The sequence below is a fragment of the Platalea leucorodia genome, assembly GCF_965183815.1.
Source record: "Platalea leucorodia genome assembly, chromosome: 2".
In the NCBI taxonomy this organism is placed as follows: Eukaryota; Metazoa; Chordata; class Aves; order Pelecaniformes; family Threskiornithidae; genus Platalea; species Platalea leucorodia.
The window spans coordinates 100,655,553-100,676,022 of record NC_138824.1 but is presented as its reverse complement, the minus strand read 5'-3'; the positions used below and the strand labels follow the sequence as shown (position 1 = coordinate 100,676,022).

The 20,470-nt window shown below is 41.1% G+C and overlaps 1 protein-coding gene across 1 annotated transcript in view; it reads right to left on the bottom strand.

The window, feature by feature from the left end:
- Positions 1-7,464, bottom strand: part of RCAN1 (regulator of calcineurin 1) — a 41,229-nt gene extending 33,765 nt beyond the window's left edge. The window contains exon 1 of the mRNA XM_082338042.1: positions 7,195-7,464. Coding sequence (XP_082194168.1) covers positions 7,195-7,449 — 255 coding nt within the window. The 5' untranslated portion in view covers positions 7,450-7,464. The remainder of the gene's footprint in view (positions 1-7,194) is intronic.
- Between the last annotated feature and the right edge of the window lie 13,006 nt (positions 7,465-20,470).

The following is a 20,470-nucleotide window of genomic DNA, read 5'->3' as shown; positions in this document are numbered from 1 at the left end:
AGCTTCACCAACTCTTCTTTCGCATTCCGTTCTACCTGCCACATTGGTGTCAAAACAGCTCTTGGATTATTTATGAGAAGATACAGCAACAGTAGCAACAAAAACTTAGTTTTTCCTTGCTAACCTGAGAAGCATCTCCATGAAAAGTCTGAAATACATAACCATGCTTTGGACCTGGTCATACTTAGAGCAAGAGGAAAAAACCCAAACCAACCCCAATTAAAACTACCTGACATCCCAGTTGAGGAAGGTGGTGCATCTTTGTAAGAATACCAAAAAACCTAACAAAAACAAAACCACACATCCAGATCTCCAGTATGTTTTCACACATATAAGAACAAAACCCAAACTACAATGTCATTTCTATTTAATGTACCACATATGAACTTTGTGTAACCATTTTAAACTATTTTCCTCATTTTCCATTTTCAGTTCTTCTGACATTCAGTTATGACACTAAAAAGCATATTCTTTATTAATGACCAGTATTACTTACAAGTTTATAAACATTGCTTATTAAAACTTGCCCAACTGAATAAGCAATTTCAGAAACAAATTGCTGTAGAATTAAGCTTTCTGTATGATTGCTGCCAAAAAGACTGTCTTTTTATCATTTAAAATCTATTCTGCACAGGACAGTTCAGTCACTGCTGATCTTAATCATTTTATTAACGTCTATGTTATTGAGAGATGTTTGGGATAAGTTTCAAGTTCGTATCGCATCTAACATTCTGTAGTTACTTTCATGTTTTTCTTTTTACGTGGGTATGTATGTGCCAGTATTCCTGGAGAACAAAGCTAAATTTGTTCCTAAAAAAAGGCAGATAGCAAAAAATAGAAGGAAATGCACTCCACAGTGTTCTAATGTATACTAGACTTGTTGGTGTGACCAGAGCACAGTGATTTAAACCAGACAAAGTTCTTCCAAGTTTCCATTTGATTCTCCAGGAAGATTAAAGCTCTTAATCTTGTTGTAGCACAGATCTTACCTATGATCTTTGTTCATGACTTTCAGCTAATGATTAGAGCATTGGATCATATGGAAATATTTTTTGTTAAAATCTCCAACATCTATGCTACTAATGACAATTTTACAATATTTGTTTTGATTTTTAGGTATTTTTAAGCCACCCAACAACCATCCTGTGCAGCATTACTGAAATTGTTTCTAAACAATGATAAATTTTACTGTTGCTTACTCTTATTTTCATCCCATATATATGAGTTATCTTAGCATATTATATAAATATTGTATACTTCCATTTTCTTTCTATCTATAAAGGTATTTGCATTGTTTGCTTGAAGAATGGAATGATCAGCACACTTTAAGGACTTAACTAGTAGTGGCTCTCTGACATAGAAGTAAGTATTTTGCTTGGACAAAATGGACAAAAAAAAATAGGACAGCATCGTCACCAAGCAAACTACAAGCATTAAAATCTCTATTTACTTTGAGTCTATAAAGTGTATAGCTTTGGTCTTCAAAGTGAGGAATACTCAAACTTCACTCTCTGGATATTTCACCTCTTCATGACTATTGCTACAGTTTCTATACAGAATGCATATACAGTATAAAGTGTTAGAACTCTTCATATTATTCATAAAGTATGCCAACTTCTCAGACAAAAAGCATTTTTTCCAAAGACCCTCAGAAGCGGAGGAGGTTAGGCATTCCAGCAACTCTCAGGAGTTCACATTTGTCCTCAGATGCAGAGATATGAACAAGTTCTGCTTGGCAGACTGGATGCATCCCAGGAGCCATAAAACTGCATTTGCATGGTACTGTGCTCTACTGTAATGTCAAAGATTATTACGTCGGCCATAGCATTATATTTATATGGCTTCCAGACTTCATGTCACTCAGAAGTCTGCCTTAACCTGTTAATAGCTGCATCATCTGAAAGTACAGGAGCTAAATACTTCCAGAAGTTCTATTGCAAAAGTTTCCATAAAAAGATTTTTTTTTTTTTTTTTAAATCAGCCTTAATCATTTTACTGCTCAGTGTAAAAACAGGTTATTGGGACACAATTTTGAACAATAGTCTTAACCCTGGGCTTTTCCAGAAAGCAATAGCATAGAAAGAACTATAAACATTATCACAAAAAATTATTTGAGAAAAACACTGACAGAGAAAGAATGAAAACCTTCAAAATAAAAGCAGAAAAGTACAGATGCCATTAAGTAATTTTTACATTCCCACTATGTAACATTTTGCCAAAAACAGAGCTGTGGTCCAAAAATATAAACACGTAAAAACACTCACCTTTTTGAAATTTACTTTTAAAATATTTTTTTAAAATGTGATCTAAGAAGATTAACAAACTTTAAGTAAAAGGATTAATGAGGCATGCGACTGAGATAGGAAGAGATTACCAGAAAACCCAAGTCCTATTTTGTAAAGAAAGTTTTGTAAATACTCCTGAGAAATTTTTGTCAAGCTTCCTGTAAAGTAGAAGTAATTCTCTAAGTATTTAAAAAACCACGAAGTACATTCAACATCTCATGATTATTCCAGTAGGCTGTAAGTCAATTAAAAATTTCTAAAAGCATGGCTCATTTAACAACAGCTTTATTTTCAGATCAGTTACCAAACAAGTTTTTCCATACTGAAACTATAAAAGGCTAAAGGAAGAGCAGAATTTTAAAGCTATGACAATCGTTAACAAGATTCAATACTGCTTTTTTTCTTGGTTATACTACTGCAGAGATTTCTGACCTTATTAGGCCTTATCTTCAAACACAATTATATTTTTTTTTTTAAAAATAAATAGTCACAGACACTGTTTCACAGCCAGTTCTACTTTTGTTTGCCACTGGAGGTTATGTGAGGACACAGACTACTGTAGGAGACTGGCTCACTCCTACTTCTAGTGCACTTAAAAGCAATCAAGCTAAGTTTCTTTAAAACATCCAGCGTTCAGTGAAATTTTCCCTAGCAAGCTCCAGAGAAAAACTACTATCATGATGTAACAGCCTGTTTTCAAGAGTTACCTATGAAAGTAAGTTTTCGTTAATTACAGGAAACCTTCTGCTACATTCATTAGTTTGCAGTAACTTGCAAGATTTAGCAGATTAAGGCACTTATAGATACTTTAGAGTAATTTACAGAACTCAGCCTGTTCTAAGGAAAATTAGCTACATCAAAAATCTTACATCTCTTAGCCCTAAAAACCAAATTTTTTCTCAGCAGCCCGAAGTTGAATTCTTTCTAGATACTCTTTATGCTCCTCTTTTACTCTTCACAAATTAAATGAGTGACACTTCTCTACAATTAAGCCGAAATTGAAACCTGACAGTTAGAATAGACCTAGGTAACCTACTTAGCAAGTGACTACCAGGGCATAAATGAAGTTATTTAGCCCCCCTGTGGCCGTACTCAGAACTTTAGTGTCATCAGTGAAGTATGCCACATCCCTTCAGGATTACAAGATACAAGTAAGCGTATTACCTACTGGACGTGCCATTTGACAGTACAAGTTCTATTTAAAAAAAAAAAAGAAGTGTCCTCTACTGACATAAAAAAGCTCTTAAAAATTGAATACCAGTTGAGAAGGATGGAAATATGCAAAAACATAATTGCTGACTCTGGTAGTTAGCTACCGACACTTTTTTTTTTTTAAAATGAGTACATGGGAACACAGTTACAATAGATCAAACTCATCTGCATGTTGTATGAAGAAATACTGCTTTTCTCTAAGAAAGAACTACAATTCCTCAAGCACAAAGTCAACATTAAAACTACCAAAAAGCTGGGGGTTAGAGGTAGAAGACATTTGGGGAAATCAGAACAGCATTTTTCCAACGTAATGAGCCAATGTGAAGATCAGATTAAGGGTTTCCACTTAAGATAATTTCTTGTCTTTCAGTGAAAACAAAAGAGGATGTAGAATCTATAGGTATTCTTCCAAGTGTGCATTAGAAAAACTTGAGAGTAAGTATTTAAGCATTCTCTGGAAGATTTTGGAAACGACATCGAAAAAGTAGCCATGAGGTATTTAAGCAAGTCAGTTTCTTTTTTAGGAGGATAAAGCAGAGAATAAACTGTCATTTTACTAGAACGATTACCTTACTTGATAGGATGGTCTATTTTTAAGAGATTTATCACAAACCCAATAAAATGTCTTCAGATTTCTCCACTGTGACATCAACGCCTCAATAAAAAAATTTAAAAAAAAGAGGAAGAGCAAGAACACACAACCAGCATTTCAAGTGCAAATCACTCTTTGGGAAGGGGAGGGCAAAACAGAAATAGTTGTCAGCCATCACCTAGCTGTCCTATCTCACCTTCGATTGGATCAACCCTTCTCAAATAGGGTAATCCAGGATTACTAAGGGGCCTACTGAAGAGAAAAAAAAACACTAACTATGTAGACAAGGTATTTTAGGAGTGTCACATACATTGGAAAAAGTAGGAAGTTCAAAAAACAGAAGAAAACACACTGCACACACCAAAATTCATAGAATGTTTATAAAACACTATCTCTGACGATGTTGTATTTTACAATACCTTTACTCATTCCTTTATCATCACAGAAACAAAGTTCCACACAACCATTTGCTACAACAATAAGAGCAAGTTCGATTTTTCTGTATACGCTCCATAGTAAACTAAGTGAATTTTCTTAAAATTAATTCCCTAACAAAATGTAGCCTTTGAAAAATACTATCTTGGAATCATTTTCAGATGCTAAATTGTCACTCTAGACCAAAACACCTTCATTTTCTTGGATACCAGGATGGGTACATCCTAAGGTAAAACTGGGTGCATGCATGGAAGACTCTGTTATCTTTTCCCCACTTTTAATATAACCTTGTTCTTTTCATACCATCCAACAGCAGTATGCTGAAGCCACCTTTCACATATCCAAACAGTCTGAGATCCGGCCTTAGTGCCCCATCCCACCTTTTCTCTGTTTGCAACTGCCTGACATCTGGCCAACAGAACACATTAAACATGTATCCAGTCCATGAATTCGCTGTTTTCCTACACAGCAGTCATACATTTCCAGCTTTAAAGAGTTAGCTCTTGCCATCCCTATAACTGTATTAGCTGAGGCTAAATTATGTATTTCAATGGCTGAGATTCAGTTAGCAAAAACCTAAGCTGATTTTTCAATCTATTAAAAGTCTGTGTACACCTACCACATTTATAAAACACCACATCCCAAGCACCTCAACTTTTTTATTTTGCATTATTTATAAAACCTTGAGAAAGACTTTTCTTCCCTTTTGGACACACATATTTATTCAAGTTCAAGATAATTCTTCCATTCTTTGCCTTAGGAATTTAAATTTTAAAAGCAACAGCTATGCTGCAGTAACTGCACATGCTATCATCCATGGTTAAGATAACACGGTTTATGCTGAGATGATTAACCTCAAATTAATTTGTTATTATTTTAAGTGATCTGTATTCCTTCCTGCTGCAGCTCTTGGCAAGGAAAAAAAAAAAAGTAATTAAAACAAATTTTAATTGTAGTGTTAAGAATACATAAGACTTTGTCCTGATCTAAATTAAGTGTCTGGAGACACAGATTCTTTGGAACCAAAACAGAAAGACAGAAAAATGGTTTAAGTGTTCAGATAGCTCCTGGTCTTGCACGGGATTATGCGTCTACATTGTCATCCATCCAACTGCTGTTCCAAAACATGAACTTCACGGTCACAAGAGTCCATCTCAGAAAATACTACTACTACTACATGCAACTGATGACACTACATAGAACTGATCATAGGAGTTTTCCTAAGCATACTTGGAATGAACTTGAATTCAAGTAAATAGGGTAAATCCCATCACACCTGCAGGTGCCTGAAGCAATACAAAAGTATAGTGCCATTCAAAGTTATATAACCTCAGAAAGTAACTGGAACACAACGTAGCTGCATCTCCTATTTCCAGCTCGTTTTTAATGCATTATAACTGTTAGCAGGGTTGAGCTGTTGGACTACAACTGTTGGCTACAACAACTCCAGTTTTTTTTTCACAAAGAGACAGCCAATTATTTTAACAGGATTTTAAAGTACAATTATTGTCTAATTTTTCAAGTCCATTTCATTGAATTTCAACCTGTTTAAAAACTACACATCTCCTTCAGTATCAGTCACTAGAAAGAGTTTGACAGCAAAACCAACTATAAAAACCAAGAGAAGTTAGCTTCACTCATTCTTTAATTCTGGCCAGGGCTGAGACAAGTAAAAGAAGGATGAAAAATTAAGATTGATTTGAATTCCTTCTTCATCAAGAAGGCCACAGATAACATGAGAAGCAATTCTTAAATATTTATATCCACTTATTACGCCGAGAGCTGCAGTTTGCTTCGGACAGTTGTTAGTATTCCTCTGACAGCTGCTCTTACCTTTCTCTGCTGTGGAACAAGGGTTGGTAATTTTGATTTTTGATTTTTTTTTTTTTTTTTAAAACAAAGCGGTCCTCAACTCGGGCAAGCGCTACGGATCTGCGTGCGCTACCCACCACCTCCCTTCGCCTGCAGGCAGGCAGCTTCTGCGCCCACTCGCACCCCTGCCTGCCAGCCCCCTGCCTGCCCGGCTGCCCGCACGCTGCCTTCCGCCTCGTGTCTCACCAAACGCCGGCGGCCGCACCGGCAAACCGCTGCTCCTCGCTCAACCCTAACCCCGGCGCTCGCAACGGCGTGGTCGAGGGCAGGGGGTTGGGTTTGGATTTGTTTTTTCCCTCCCCTTCTGGTCTATGCACCTCTTCCCCCTGACCCGGGGTTCAGGTCAGTGGATCCGCCGGGCTGAGCCTCTGGATCAGACCCGAGGACGGGGAGCGGAGGGGAAGACTTCACACGCCGCGCCCGCCGGGGGGCCGGCCAGCCGGGGCGCAGCCACCGCGCCTCCCGGCCGACACCGGCTTCATCTCAGGAGAGCGGGCGGGGACGCAGAACCACGGCCTCGGCCCCGCCACCTCCTCAGGGAGGGGGCGGCCACGGCGACCAAGGCGCCCGCCGCCCCCTGCCTCTCACCCCGCTGCCGCCGCACGGCGCCGGCCCGCAGCGCCCGCCCTCGCCGCAGGCCACCGCTCCCCGCACCAGCAGCCTGAGGCGCCGGCCCCGGCGGGCGGGAGCCGGCCGAGCCGAGCCGAGCGGCGGCAGCTCCTCGCCGGCAGAGGGAGCCGGCCCACGGCCCTGCCCGCGGTTCCCCCGGCGTGGGGCGGGCCTGCCCGCCGCGCTCACCCGGCACGGGCCGTCCTGGAAGACGCGCGGGTCTAGGTTGCAGGCGATGGTGGCGGTGGGCAGGTCCCGCAGCGCCACCGCCTCCATCTCGCCGTCAACGAAGCTCCACTCCGTCTCGGCCTCGGCCGGCAGCAGCAGCGCCGCCGCCGCCTCCTCCTCCTGCTGCTGCTGCTGCCCGGGCGGCAGCGGCTGCTGGAGCGGCGGCTCCTCCTGCCCCGCCGGGCCCCTCCCGCCGCCGCCGCCGCCGCTCTCCATGGCCGGGGGCGAGCGGAGCCCCCGCGGGGCGGGGCCCGGCGGCCGCTGAGGCGGCGGCGAGCGCCTTGGCGCGCGCACACGAAACTTCCAGCCCCCCCCGCCCCCCCTCCCTTTTTGTTTCCTTGGCCCCCGCGCCCGTTCAACCGCCGCCTTCCTGCCCCCCCCCCCCCCCCCCGCAGCGCCGTGTGAGCCAATAGGAAGCCGCCGCCGCAGCAACAGGTGGCCTGCCCGAGCTCGGCGCTGCTGCCGCCATCTTGAGTGAGGGCAGGCGGCGGCTCTGCGGGGTGTGAGGGAGCCGGCGGGCGGCAGGCGGCGGGGCACCGGCCGGGCGGCCAGGGCGCGGTGGGTCGGTGGGTGGCGAGGTGACCCAGCAGCTGAGGTTGGGCGGACACCTGGTGAGTTCAGTCAGGGATGATGGCGGCAACCCAGGGCCAAGGTGACTGGGCAAGGCCCGGTGAAGTCGCATGGCGGTGTTTTGCAGCACGATTGGAGCACGGAACAACGCGTCTGGATTTAGGGGACAAGGAATATTGTGCAGCAAGCAGATGAATAAAGAAACCCTTACTCCAACACTTATAAATCAGCCAAAACTTGCCGTCGTGTACACATTATTTCTCTTACCTGCCTCAAGGACATGCCAGCCAACCCTTGATGTTCTGCAAACGGTTCACTGAACAGACAACAGAAAGGAAGCCGGGGGGGGGGGGGGGGGGGGGAAGCCACAACGGTATTTGGCCAGTTGCATCTGCTCTTGCCAGGGAATGATACAACTAACCTTCACCCTTTCTTTGTACTTTTCCCAAAGGTATCCTACTGCTGGGCCAAGACCAAACATGTTTTGACTTTAAAATTTGTGAAAGAGGGCACATAAAGCCATGTCTATGACCTGTCCTTATTTTGGACCTGAAAGATGCATTTTCTTACAACCTTTCTCTTTTCCCTGTGTCAAAAGGCTATAAAGGACAATTGCACCTTCCCTGGCTACACTCAAGGAGCTGCTTGTGTTGGACATTCCTATGTAGAAGAATAAAGTTTGCCTGATGTGCTTAGCTGGTTAGTCCAACCTAACTAACCTAGACAAACACTTTTCTTACATATATATATATATGTAGCATCACCTTCTAGGGAAAGACACAAAAGCGAGCTTCAGAGGTCACAGTTTTTTTTATAAAATTATTGTGACTTTCACATATCTACCTCAAATGTCCTATATTAGTACAAGGATAACACAGAATAGTAAAAGGCAGTAAGTAATGAGAGGATGCTGGGTAGCAGTTGGCAAAATACTAACCAAATATTCTACCCCTGCAGGGCTGCGTAAGAAAGAAGGAGGTCTGAAAAGTGGAAAGAAGCATCAGTCAAAAACCTGTTTTCTCACCTGAGACCAGCTCAAGAACAAAACACAGCTACTAGTGAAACGTACTTGAGTTCCTGGAAAGAATGAGAACTGGTGGCAAAACATGGGCGTTCCTTCTTATCATAAGAAAGCCTCTGAGGGGCTAATCCTATTCTCATTTCCAGTTACAAGAAACTTCTCAAAGACATGAGTGAGGAGATAGTTGGCATTTATACTATAGCTCAGAGTCCCAGGGCTTACTTAGAAAGCAACATTTCATCATGTATAGTCATCTTGTCATCAGGCATCATCCATCCAGAGACTGAAAAAATTATTTCATTCCATAATGTCTGGTATTCTAGATCACAGATTTATAACTATATTTTTGTAGATAATACGAGTTAGTGTGCACTTGGAAAAAATCACTATGCCAAATACAAGATTGGATTTTGTAAACAGACTATAAACATATTGATGCAGGCTGTGATGGGTCGCTTGTTCAGCAACATTAATAAATTATTTAAAATACGGTACAGCAAATATTATGGCAAATGTTGTTCAAAGTAGAATACTGTTACAGATCTTTTCTTCCAAAATGCAGCAACATTTTGGTGAAGAACTTCTGAAAAACTAATATTGACAATTGGGAATGCTGTATCACCTGCTCATCTGCAGTGTGCAAAGTTTAAAGCTGAGGCAGCAGCCCCACCCCTTGAGATACCACTGTTACCCTATCTTAAGTTAGCACCGCTGACCTTTTTTTCCAACAGATCAGAGACTTTAAACTGATGAATTACTTGTCTCAGGCAATTTTAATAAGATCTTGCAGGATACAACAAGAAGGAGAAAAATGCCATGTGAAGAGATAATAATTTGCCTTCTCCCTCCTCTTCTGTTAGAAGTTTCTTCAGACTTTGTAATGTTTTGAACCATTTAAGCCTTTTTCATAGAGATAAGCTCTCATCTTAGATACAGGATATTTTCATGATCAGTTGTGCTAAGTGATGTAAGTCTGTATGTTCCTACACCAGTTTTCACAAAAATTCAGGCAAGTGTTATCTTAAAAGAAAAGTCACAGATACGAACAAGCTGAAACTTTTTAATGCTAAATTAGTGTTAAAACCTCCAGACAAGCTAATGCCATTTTTAACCTTATTCTTTGATCTCATATTTGTTTCCTGACAGGAGTGGTGACACTTGCCTCTTTGAGGAGAAGCTGTCTGTCTGTATACTCTGCATCAAGACCTCTAGCCTCCCTACAGAAATCTCACCTGAGGGATCTGAATGGAAATCTGCTGTTACATATATTTAAAAACTTGCAGACAAGAAGCAAAACTCACTAACAACAAATTCTGGTAATTGCAGCCTGTCATCTTACTATTATGAAAGCCATTGAGCAATATTCATCTGCCCACTACTGGTCTAACAGCATAAGCCATCCCCCAGCTGGTTATTGTAACTCAGGTGTCAGATTCGTGGGTGAAAATAAGTTATTAATGATATTCGTATCATAATAGCACCTAAAGCTCAACCGAGATCATTATCACTTGTACCAAGTGCTGCAGTACTCCACAGCCGAAGGACCGATCTGCCCTCAGAGCTTAAAAGTTCAAATAGACAATGCAGAGAAAACAAGCATTGCTGACATTCTATAAATATGGCAAATAAATAAAATATGAAGTGAACACACGCCCCCAGCATTAATTCAGTCATAGACTTAAGAAGAAAAATTAAACCTGGGGCTTAATGGCAGATACCTCCTTTCTTTTTGTTACGTACGAAGGGAATGCAACATATGCTTTTGACTGGAAGAGCTGGTAACCCAAGAAAAAAATAGATCTTCACTCCAATGCTCAGCTTTAGGGATAGAGTACATCTCTCAATGTAAGTGACAGTGATTAACAATAATGATTTCCTTACACGCAGGAAAAAAATTCCTGGGGTAAATCAGTAAATGCACACTAGAACAGTGCCATTCAAATGTTTTAAACAACACACACTACCATCTAGTGGTAGAAAGAAAAGCATGAAGGATCTCAAAAGATTCAAGGGACGAAAAGATTCAAGGGAATCTCAAACTTTTATTACATGTGTCTGCAACAAAAATCCTCATTTCTCAAATGAAAAATAGCTATCTAACCAGCACGAAAAAAAAAAAAACAAACCAGACTATACAGAACTTGATTATAACTAAATGGAAAATGTTTGAAGAAAGACTGAACGTGTGGTCCTATGGGTGACTTTACTTCCTGAACACTCATTTAAATCACTGACTTATTTAATATTCCTCAGAATAGGTTTTCATTGCACCTATTTAATGGCTACACATAGGCAGATGTAGTTAGCAGTTTAAACACATGGCATTGGTATCAGTGACAATACTTCAGAAGACTGAGGTTTTTTCCTGCATAGGAGCCTATTCACAAGACAGTACTTCAATCGTTCATTGGCTGTAGACTTTAAAAAAGGCTATGCATATCTAAAATATGCATATATTAACATTGAAGATTAATTTTGGCTATCAATAACGCAGTTTTCTTTTCATTAAAATAATTTTTCTTTAATTACCCCCATATCCTGCAAGTACAAAAGCACGTCCTCAGTTACTTCCTTAACATTGTAATATTTGTGCTATCAGTTATTTGCATGTATGTGTAGCAGAAATTTGTTATTTCTTAAACCTTAACCAAATAACCACCTAGATTTGCAATGACAAATGTCCAACACATTCACAGACTTCAGAGCTCAAAGCAGCCCAGCCATCCAGTTGAATCTAAAAGACGGTCAAAAGAACTCGATCTGTACTCTACTTTCGCCACAGTCAAGCATGGCACACCAGTGTATGAGACGGCATTTTAGATATTAACTTCATTTATCTCGTTAGATCGTATGAACTTCATGAAAGCCTGACTGGTCCGACAACACTGACTTGTGGGGATCTTCTTTGGGGTCCAAGGTCCAAGGAAGGGGTTCTCAGACTGCTATGTGGAAGGGCATACCTTAAGCATGCCAGTCACTTTTCAGTACGTTTGCTCCAAATCTAGTTCTTTTGTTGGAGGGGAAATGCCCATCCCTGATTCCTTCCCAGAGCCCAGATGACCTTTCCAGACCGTGGCGGCTCCTTCACAGGCTGCCCAAAGAGCTTTACCTCCTATGTTTCTTACAGCCATCCTGAAGGCCTTGTTCTCTAGGAGGTTTCACTAAAAATCTTACTCAGCAAAGTCCTCAATTTACCTCTTTCAAGTGCTTATTATCAGCCAAGCAGTTGCTCTGGGTTAATTTCTCACAGATAGACTTGTTTCCCTTGAAACAGCCTCCCATAGACAGAGAGAGGTCTGACCCTTTTTAAGGCAAGCCAGTCATCTTAAGGTGAGTATATAAAGTACACAAAATCTCACTACTTTTACTTTAAACTCAGTTTGAGCAAAGCATATGCCCCCCCCCCCCAATCGATATAAAGAAACTCCCCAGTCTTATTTAACCATTTGTTGTGATGTTAAATGCTGTTAAAGGTATGTTTTCTTTCTAGCTTAAATTTGCCTGGTTCTCACTGAGAGCCATTTGTTCTAGTTATGTTTTTCTCCACTGTAATAAAAAGTCTCCCAGTACTTGATGTTTTATGTTGGAGTCCCTCCTCACTATTCTTTTTGTTCAGCTAAGCAGATCCAGTCCTGCAAGAGCGTTTTTCCACTTAGAGCTGCTGAATGGTTTCACGCCTGGTCCAGGCTTCTCCTCATCACGTTCCCTTTCCTTCCCTTGACTTAATCCAGACATCCCAAGGGATTCCCTTTTCAGAGTATCATCACCCTTGCCCTCCGACGGTCTGGATGCCATCCGGTGCTGCTTGCCAAGCTCCTGCCGTACCTCTGCAGCACCATGCTCCCACCCTGCCTTTCCTCCTGGGTGCCTGTGGTCTTCACAACTGCTTGCTTAGCTCAGCCTCTGTCCACCGATAGCTGCCGTAACCACAGTAACTCCAGTTTTATAGCCTTCCCCAAGCCTTACCAAGGCAAATATGCATCTTAAGACACCATTACCACAGGTTTGATTTTTTTGTTGGCTTAGAACAATTTGTATAAATCGCTTTTTTATATGTTTTTTGGTCTTTGTAGCCAACAGCATTCAAGGAATTGCCGCAGCCTGTATCATTTCAACCATCTATATTAGCTATTTCCAGCTGTATTGCCTGAAACTATGTATCTCATGGCTCTGGCTCTGATAGCAAAACGTCTTTAGCAGCCCAACCTAAAGGGTTATTTCTGATAGCGGTTTGGTGCACTGCATTTGCCAGTACAATATGCCATCTTTTTTTTTTTTTTCTTTTTTTTTTGCTTCTTTAACTTGTGCAGACCGATCCTCTTTCTTTGTCTCAAAACCACAGTAGTGAGAATGAGAAAGCAGAGCGATAGCCTCTCTGTCCCATATTGTGTAGGTGGGTCTTTTGTAGAAGGACCTGGCACCCACAGGAGAGGTAGGATTAGCTGGAGTGTTTTTCAGAACTGCTAGTATTTGGAAGAGTAGTTGTCATCCCAGGGCAGAGAAGAAACATGCAAAGAAAATGCTGTTAAATAAAATAAATACAGTGAAGCTAAGGTTTCTTTACCTTGGTATTGGTAGGAAGCTAAATAAAAGTCTTGAGGTGCAGAAGCTAAGGCCTGTTAAGGAGTCTTTAAAGTGGTAGGTAATGTACAAAGCTCATGTAACTGATTCAGATCAGTTGCTTTGTTAAATGTCTATCAGCACAATCTCTTCTCTCTTATACGTACCTCCCCCTTCTCCCATGGTTCACTATGCCCCTTCCCTGCCGCCGTTCTCGGTTAGACGCTAAGTTGCTCTGGAATGCGTCTTCCAGTGTTTGCATTGTGCCTGGCAGGGTTGGACTCCCAAGGTCACTGCCACCTTTGGATGCCACCCCAGATCTCACAACGATACGCTTTTCATTGTAGTAATGCAGCAGGTTACCACGTACCTCTTCTGATATTTAAACTACGCTCTGGTAAGTCAGCTCTTAAATTAGGCAGAAGAGAATACATAGTAGAAGTAAAAGAGCCATTTATTTCAGGAGCAATCAGTAATAAGCCTGATGATTACTGATTTACCATAGAGCTCATTTACAAGTGCTGTAGAACAAATGGGTTTTGTCAGTAAGCACTTCTGAAAAGGAACAAGAAGTATAATACAATTTCAACAAAAACTGTGTCAAAGCTGTTAATAGAAAGAGTAAGGTTGGATTCCTAATCCTGGGAAAAGAAAAAGAAAAATTAGAAAAGAAAAATAAATAAAAGAAAAAGAGGAAAAAAGGAAAAATAAAAGAAAAAGAAAAAAAGAAAAAGAATGAAAAAGGAAAAGGAAAAGGAAAAGGAAAAGGAAAAGAAAAAGAAAAAGAAAAAGAGAGAAAAAGAAGAAGAAGAAGAAGAAGAAGAAAAAGAAAAAGAAGAAGAAAAAGAAAAAGAAAAAAAGAAAAAGAGAAAAAGAAAAAGAAAAAGAAAAAAGAAAAAGAAAAAGAAAAAAAGAAAAAGGAAAAGAAAAAGGAAAAGGAAAAGGAAAAGAAAAAAAGAAAAAGAAAAAGAAAAAGAAAAAGAAAAAGAAAAAGAAAAAGAAAAAGAAAAAGAAAAAGAAAAAGAAAAAGAAAAAGAAAAAGAAAAAGAAAAAGAAAAAGGAGGAAGAGGGGAAAAAGGGAAAAAGAGAGAGATTGTGGCATAACCTGCATGCAAATAAAATAAAATGAACATTAGTGAAAAATGGACCTGGGCCCATGCAGAACAAACTGTGCGTAATTCTATCCCAAGGCAGATGACGCTTGCCTTTTTCTACAGTTTCCTACCCTTTATCATCACTTCCAGAGCATTATGCACCAAACCCAGCTTCATTAAACACCCCCTCAAAAAAAAAAAAAAAAGAAAGAAAAGCAGAGTCAGCTGCAGAGATGTCATGGGAATTCCACGTTCGAATTAAGCAAAAGGAAGGAAGGGCTGAAGAGGGCTCAGGAGATCACCTATTGCAGCCTCTCACTAGAAGGCTGCAAAGACATGGATTTCTTTACCAATGATATGAAAAGCTGTTTTCAAGGCTATTATTATAGTCTATAAAAATATTTCAGAAAATTCTGCTGAAGTGAAAGCTATATATTAATTTATAGAGAACTACATATAGATGTGTTCTGTTTTTCTAATGACTCGAGTAATTTAAGAGGAAGTGTACCAGTCTATCTGCAAATACTGCAACCCTGGTAATAAAAGACAAATGATCACCGTGCCTGTTGATTGCCCATGTAACCTACTTCTATATCAACTAGGTATTAACTCAAATAATTTTATGACTATTTTGAAATATTCTAAGTTTTATTCCCAAAATCTATAATTATTTGAAAAGCTATAATAATTTAAAAAGTCCTCTGAGTTTTGCAAAGAAGAATTGTATTAAAAGCCAAGTTCAAGTGGAAATGATACAGAATGTGACTCTGTTTTACCTGGGAAAAAAAAGCTGTTAAGAGCCATGAAAGGTAAACTGAAATTTAAAACAGAAGCAAGAGTACAAAAAAAAACAAATGAGCTGTGATTAGGGATTATGTTTTAAGAAATTATTTCAAGGTGCAACAAGCCCAGTAAAATAGGAAACTAATTTAAAATAAATGACAGTTTAATGTAACAGGAATTAAAATAGAGGAGTTCAAGAAAATCTAGACACTTTATTAAAAGTGAAGAAAATCTCTTGGACCTTAGAGAAAGCTTTGAGTTACTTCCAGGTTCCACAGTAAAATGCTCTGATGGATCTAATTAGGACTTCATATACAATTTTGTAAACCAGGTCAATGTGAGAAAAGCAGCGTTTTTAACACAGAAAACATGAAACACCGTATGTAGTTTATCCATTTAGTTTTGGGTATAAATATGTCCTGGGCACTTTGCAAAACCTGTAAAGGCATGTTTTGTTCTCCAAAGAGCTTTTATTTTAAGGACTAGTTTTCAGATGCCTTAAGCAGATGAATTTCAGCTGAAGTTGGAGCAGTTCATCACTTTTGAAAACTCATGCCCCAAATTCAGTGCCACAGTATGTGTCAGAAAATAGAGGGAGGGAGGAACGATGAGGATGACAATAATGAAATCACAGTTACTTAATAAGACCCAGATCCTTGCAAAGACTCTTAGCTTTAAACATATCAGTAATCCTATTGAATCACGTGCAAATCAAGATGTTCCTTTAAATAGTGTTGTGTGCACACCCTTCCCTAAGCAATGGTGCACGAGGTAGGGGATGGGAATGGTTGAAAGGCATTTGAAAGTGATGGAGAGGAGGGAGTTCAGTGAAGTAAGTTTGATGGGGATTTCCCAAGCAGAATCAAAAGCCTGGGCAGAGGCTCAGAGTTGTCCAAAATGAGAGCAGGTCCAGGGTTCGAGCCAGACATACTGTTAACAACAAAGTGAGTGCTGAGCTGGCCTTGTGTAGCTAGCAAAAGAGAAGATACGAGGCTCCAGGACAACCATCAGACTTTCTAGGACCTTGATGCTTCTGGGGCACTTTCAAAGTTAATTTCAAACTACTATTTTATTGAAGTAGATAGGATACTTGACAATAAAAAACTATATATAAGGTCTGTTTGTTATCTTGCCTGCAGCACACGGAGAACATTACTGCTTCATTAAAACAGTACTGCTTAACAAAAATAAAAGATAAGAATAGGAAAGTCAAGGACTTTTGGAGAAGGATCACATCTTAAGTATTTAAAAAAATAGTAAGCAGTTCAGAGTTTATTTTTTTGAAAGATTTGTTATTGATATAATTCTGTTTTTTTTAACACACTGCAGAATGATTCATTCAGAATTTAAGCACAGGCTGCTTTGCACCAGAAATTCGGGGAACAGAGTAACAAACAGAAGGAAGAGAGGGACTGGTGGTACCCGGCAAGAAGGTGTAGCTACTCTTCCTCTCTGCTTCTTCAGCCTTGAAGCTTAGAGATAGCTTGGCTTTCTGTGCTTCCTAGCCCAGCAACCAGGCTTTTTCCCCCCTTGCATATCTACATCCCTACCTTCTTCCCAAGCAGACTGCCACTAAGCAGCTGGGAAGGGAGCCGATTGCCCCTAATCAGCTTAGTGCTGGGAAGCTCAGAACACTAAATACAGATGGCATCACCCCCCGACACGCAGCATGCCACTGTGATTTTCAGCAAGGCATCTCTCCCTTTCAATTTTGTTTGGGTGGACCAAACACCCTCTCAACCACAAAGCAGCAGAATGCCGCACTGACTTCTTGACAGAAGTTTAAGAAATCAGGGACAAACATAGCAAACATACCTGTATTTTGAGAGTAGTAAAAATTATAGTCCTCCAATACCATTTTTTCACTTGCAACTTTGTCTTTTCTGTAGTTGAAATAACGTATTTTAAATAGGAGAATACAGAACTGGCTTATGTACAAATGTTAATACAGTTTGGGGTTTCTTTTTTTCCATCACAAAGGGCTAGGCAGTCATATTCTTATATGGGATAATGTTTTATACTACAAGTAATTTGTGGAAATTCCAGTTAAACCACCAGCTGCAATAAAAATAATGCAGAAAAAGTAATTGGGCTTTGGCACACATTTTGCTGACCGTCCATTTTCAAATTTCAGTCTGTAAGGGAATCACCTGGGACAGGATTCATCTCATACAAGTTTAGATATGTCCAGCATAGACATCATTCCCCTGAGCCAGTCACCCTCAGGTCCTTGTAGAGTCAGTGTAGAGAAATAGGCACTTTTCTGTCAAGGACCATCTGGTCTGCTTTAGACATCTACCTTGGGATGAGAAGAGTCAGTTCACTGGACTAGTTCACTAGATCTCTGTTGGCTCTAGGGTCTGCAGACATGCAGTTTGTACCTATCTAAGTTTACTCTGATAAATCCCCCCCTCCATCCTGTGGTGGAGAACACAATTAAATGCCACCCAATTTCTGGAGGCTCTGCTCACCCCTATTTCCCACTGAGTTCAGTGCAAAATAGCAGTTACTCAGCATCTGGCAGAAACAAGCAGAATTCAAATCGTGTGCAGGCAGCTTTTGGCCTGGGGATACGTAGCTTCACTTCTGAAATGTGGCAAACCCTGGGAAGAGCAGATGCACACACTTGATGAAACGGCACAACTTCAGCCAGAGCAGGCACCAGGGAATAGGCAGAGCAGGCTTCTGTGGGAGGCAGTGGTCGGCACAGGGACGCAAAAAAGCCTTGCTGACTCCATTACCCCAGTTCACTTAGCGCAAACCATTAAATAGCATTTGTGTATTTGGCACTGCACAGGACTGTGAACTGGAGTCTCAGAGGCATGAACAAATACCCCAGTCTGCTCCTTTTGTAGTGGGGCTGAGCTCTCCCAGGAGTTAGGCAGGCTGATGGGGAGAGCTCTCTCCAAGACCCTTGTAATGCAAGAAGCATTTTTTCCTTACCTCCGGCTGCAAAAACTACAACCTTGATCTGCAACTCCCTGCACGCTCAGGGAAGGAAAAGAAGTTAAAATAATCCAAGTAAGTACAGCCTAATTGACAACCCCCAGGGATATAACTTGTTCACTAACAGACTATAAAGGGATCTTCATGTTGTCCACTAATGTCTAACATCTGTGATATTTAATTACCTGCACTCATCTTTTAAATGAAGAAGGTGCGCAGTAATCCTTCCTGAAGCTGAACGGAGAGAATAATATTTATTAGCTGAGGGCCTATTTTAGAGACAGATGGGTGTAAAGAGCTTGAAGGTAGCGTACAGGAGTGTGAAGCAGGAGAGATTAATTGTTAAGTAATTGAGATAGAGGGGAAGAGCGTTGAATGCAGAGAGCACAGAACAACAGATATCCAAAGCTTTGGGATTTCACTGGGGCAGATCTAATTTTAATGACGTATTTCCAAAACTGCCTTTGTGAAACCGTGACGGTGAAAGAGTGACAAGGAGCAATGTCGGGGCGACTGGCCAGCTTTCCTCTGAACTGTGCCCACCCCATCCCTCTTCACCCTGTCCCCCAGCTCTCTGATCTCCTACTTTGTCTCTTGCTTGCACGGGGACCTCATGGCATAAGCACCAGCAGGGTGACCTGCTAGAGCAGCAACACTAACCCAGTGCCTGCACATGTTATTGCTAGGTCTCAACTCCAGCAGAATTAGAAAATATCTGTTCCTATACTTGAGGAAAAACACAGCAAGATCTGTTACAAACTATTCAATCATTACTCTGTAAAAATGGTAACTGTATCAAACACTATACCTTCAACTTTTCTCTGTCCTACAAAGATAATTAACAAGTTGGCTATGTCAGCTGTTAGTCCTTTTCTGCTCTGCCTTTGTCAGACTTCCATGCGTATTTAAAGAGCTAATCTTTTGCTGCGCTTAAACATTGCCCAATGTTAATAATCAGGCAGTGTTTATCACCGAAAGGTTTTTTTTTGCTGGCCTTGAAATCCTCACCTTATTTTGTCCAAAGAGCTACAGAGCAGGGAATAGGCAAATAAAGAAAAACAGGATACTGGTGTTAATGAATAAGCACTGCAATGAATAAGTATAGGTGAGAGACAATCATCTCTTATGTAGTGCCATCAGATCAGCAGGATGCAAGTCCCACGTCCAACTCACAACCTGAGCAAAACCTGAAACTGATACCCAAAGGAGGTATTTAAAGAAGTGTTGTGGATCCAAGGGACAGTTGAAAAGAAGAAGCACTTAAGGACAGGCAGCTCCAGTGAGCCAGAGGAGGCTGTGCCACACGGGGCTGCAGGGGGAACCCAGCCGTCGGGGCCCATCAGCCAGCAAAGCCCAGCAAAGCTGAGCTCATGGGGACGGGGGGCAGGAGAGGGCTTCTCAAGGGGTGCAGCTGAACACAGTGTGCATAGAAACATAGCCAGCTGACTGCAGTGGTTGTGTCTATAACCTACAACCATTTCTCCTGCAGAATTCCCAGCCCTTTTATGCCATGGATGTTACTTTGCTATGCATTCCCACCGTGAAAACCTGAGGTGAGCCTTCTTCCTTCCAGCCAGTGTCCTTTCCACCATCGGACAGGAGACAACATGGCAGTGCTTGTGGATGGTCTGCACAGTTGAATACAGCTCTGTCTCATATCTGAAAGCTTTGTAAGATGGGATTTGCATTGCACCTGGGGGATGTGGCCAGCCTTCAGGCCAAGGGTTAAGAACCCTTCAGCAAGGGTTAGGATGAGTAAACCAATATTATCCATGTAGAAATAGAGATGACTGAGATGTGTCATTCTACTGATATCAGGACCCGTAAGAGAGAAGTGAAATAATTGCCTTGTCCAGCTTCAAGACCTCCATTGCCAGATACTGAGCCTCCATTCCTAAATCTTCAAGAAACATTCCTTCTGACCATGACTGCCCCCGTTCTTTTGTCTCACTGACAATGCACCTCTGGGCAAGAATAAATTCTTGAAAAATAGCTGCAAGATTGTTTATTTATTTGTCTGTTTGTTTATTTTTATCAGAGCAGGTATTTGACCTGATGGAAGGATTTATTCTGTAGTATTTCACATCTCCTGTTGACTGCGTCTTCCTCCTTCCCACCCATTCCAAAGCCCTGTGTTCAGTCTGTCCCTGCTCTTTCCACTCTCAAATATAAAAAAGTGTTTTTATATACACATACATAAAACTGTTTAACTGCATGTTTTTAAAATATGATACCTCACTCCTGTCAGCTAACTTTTCCATCC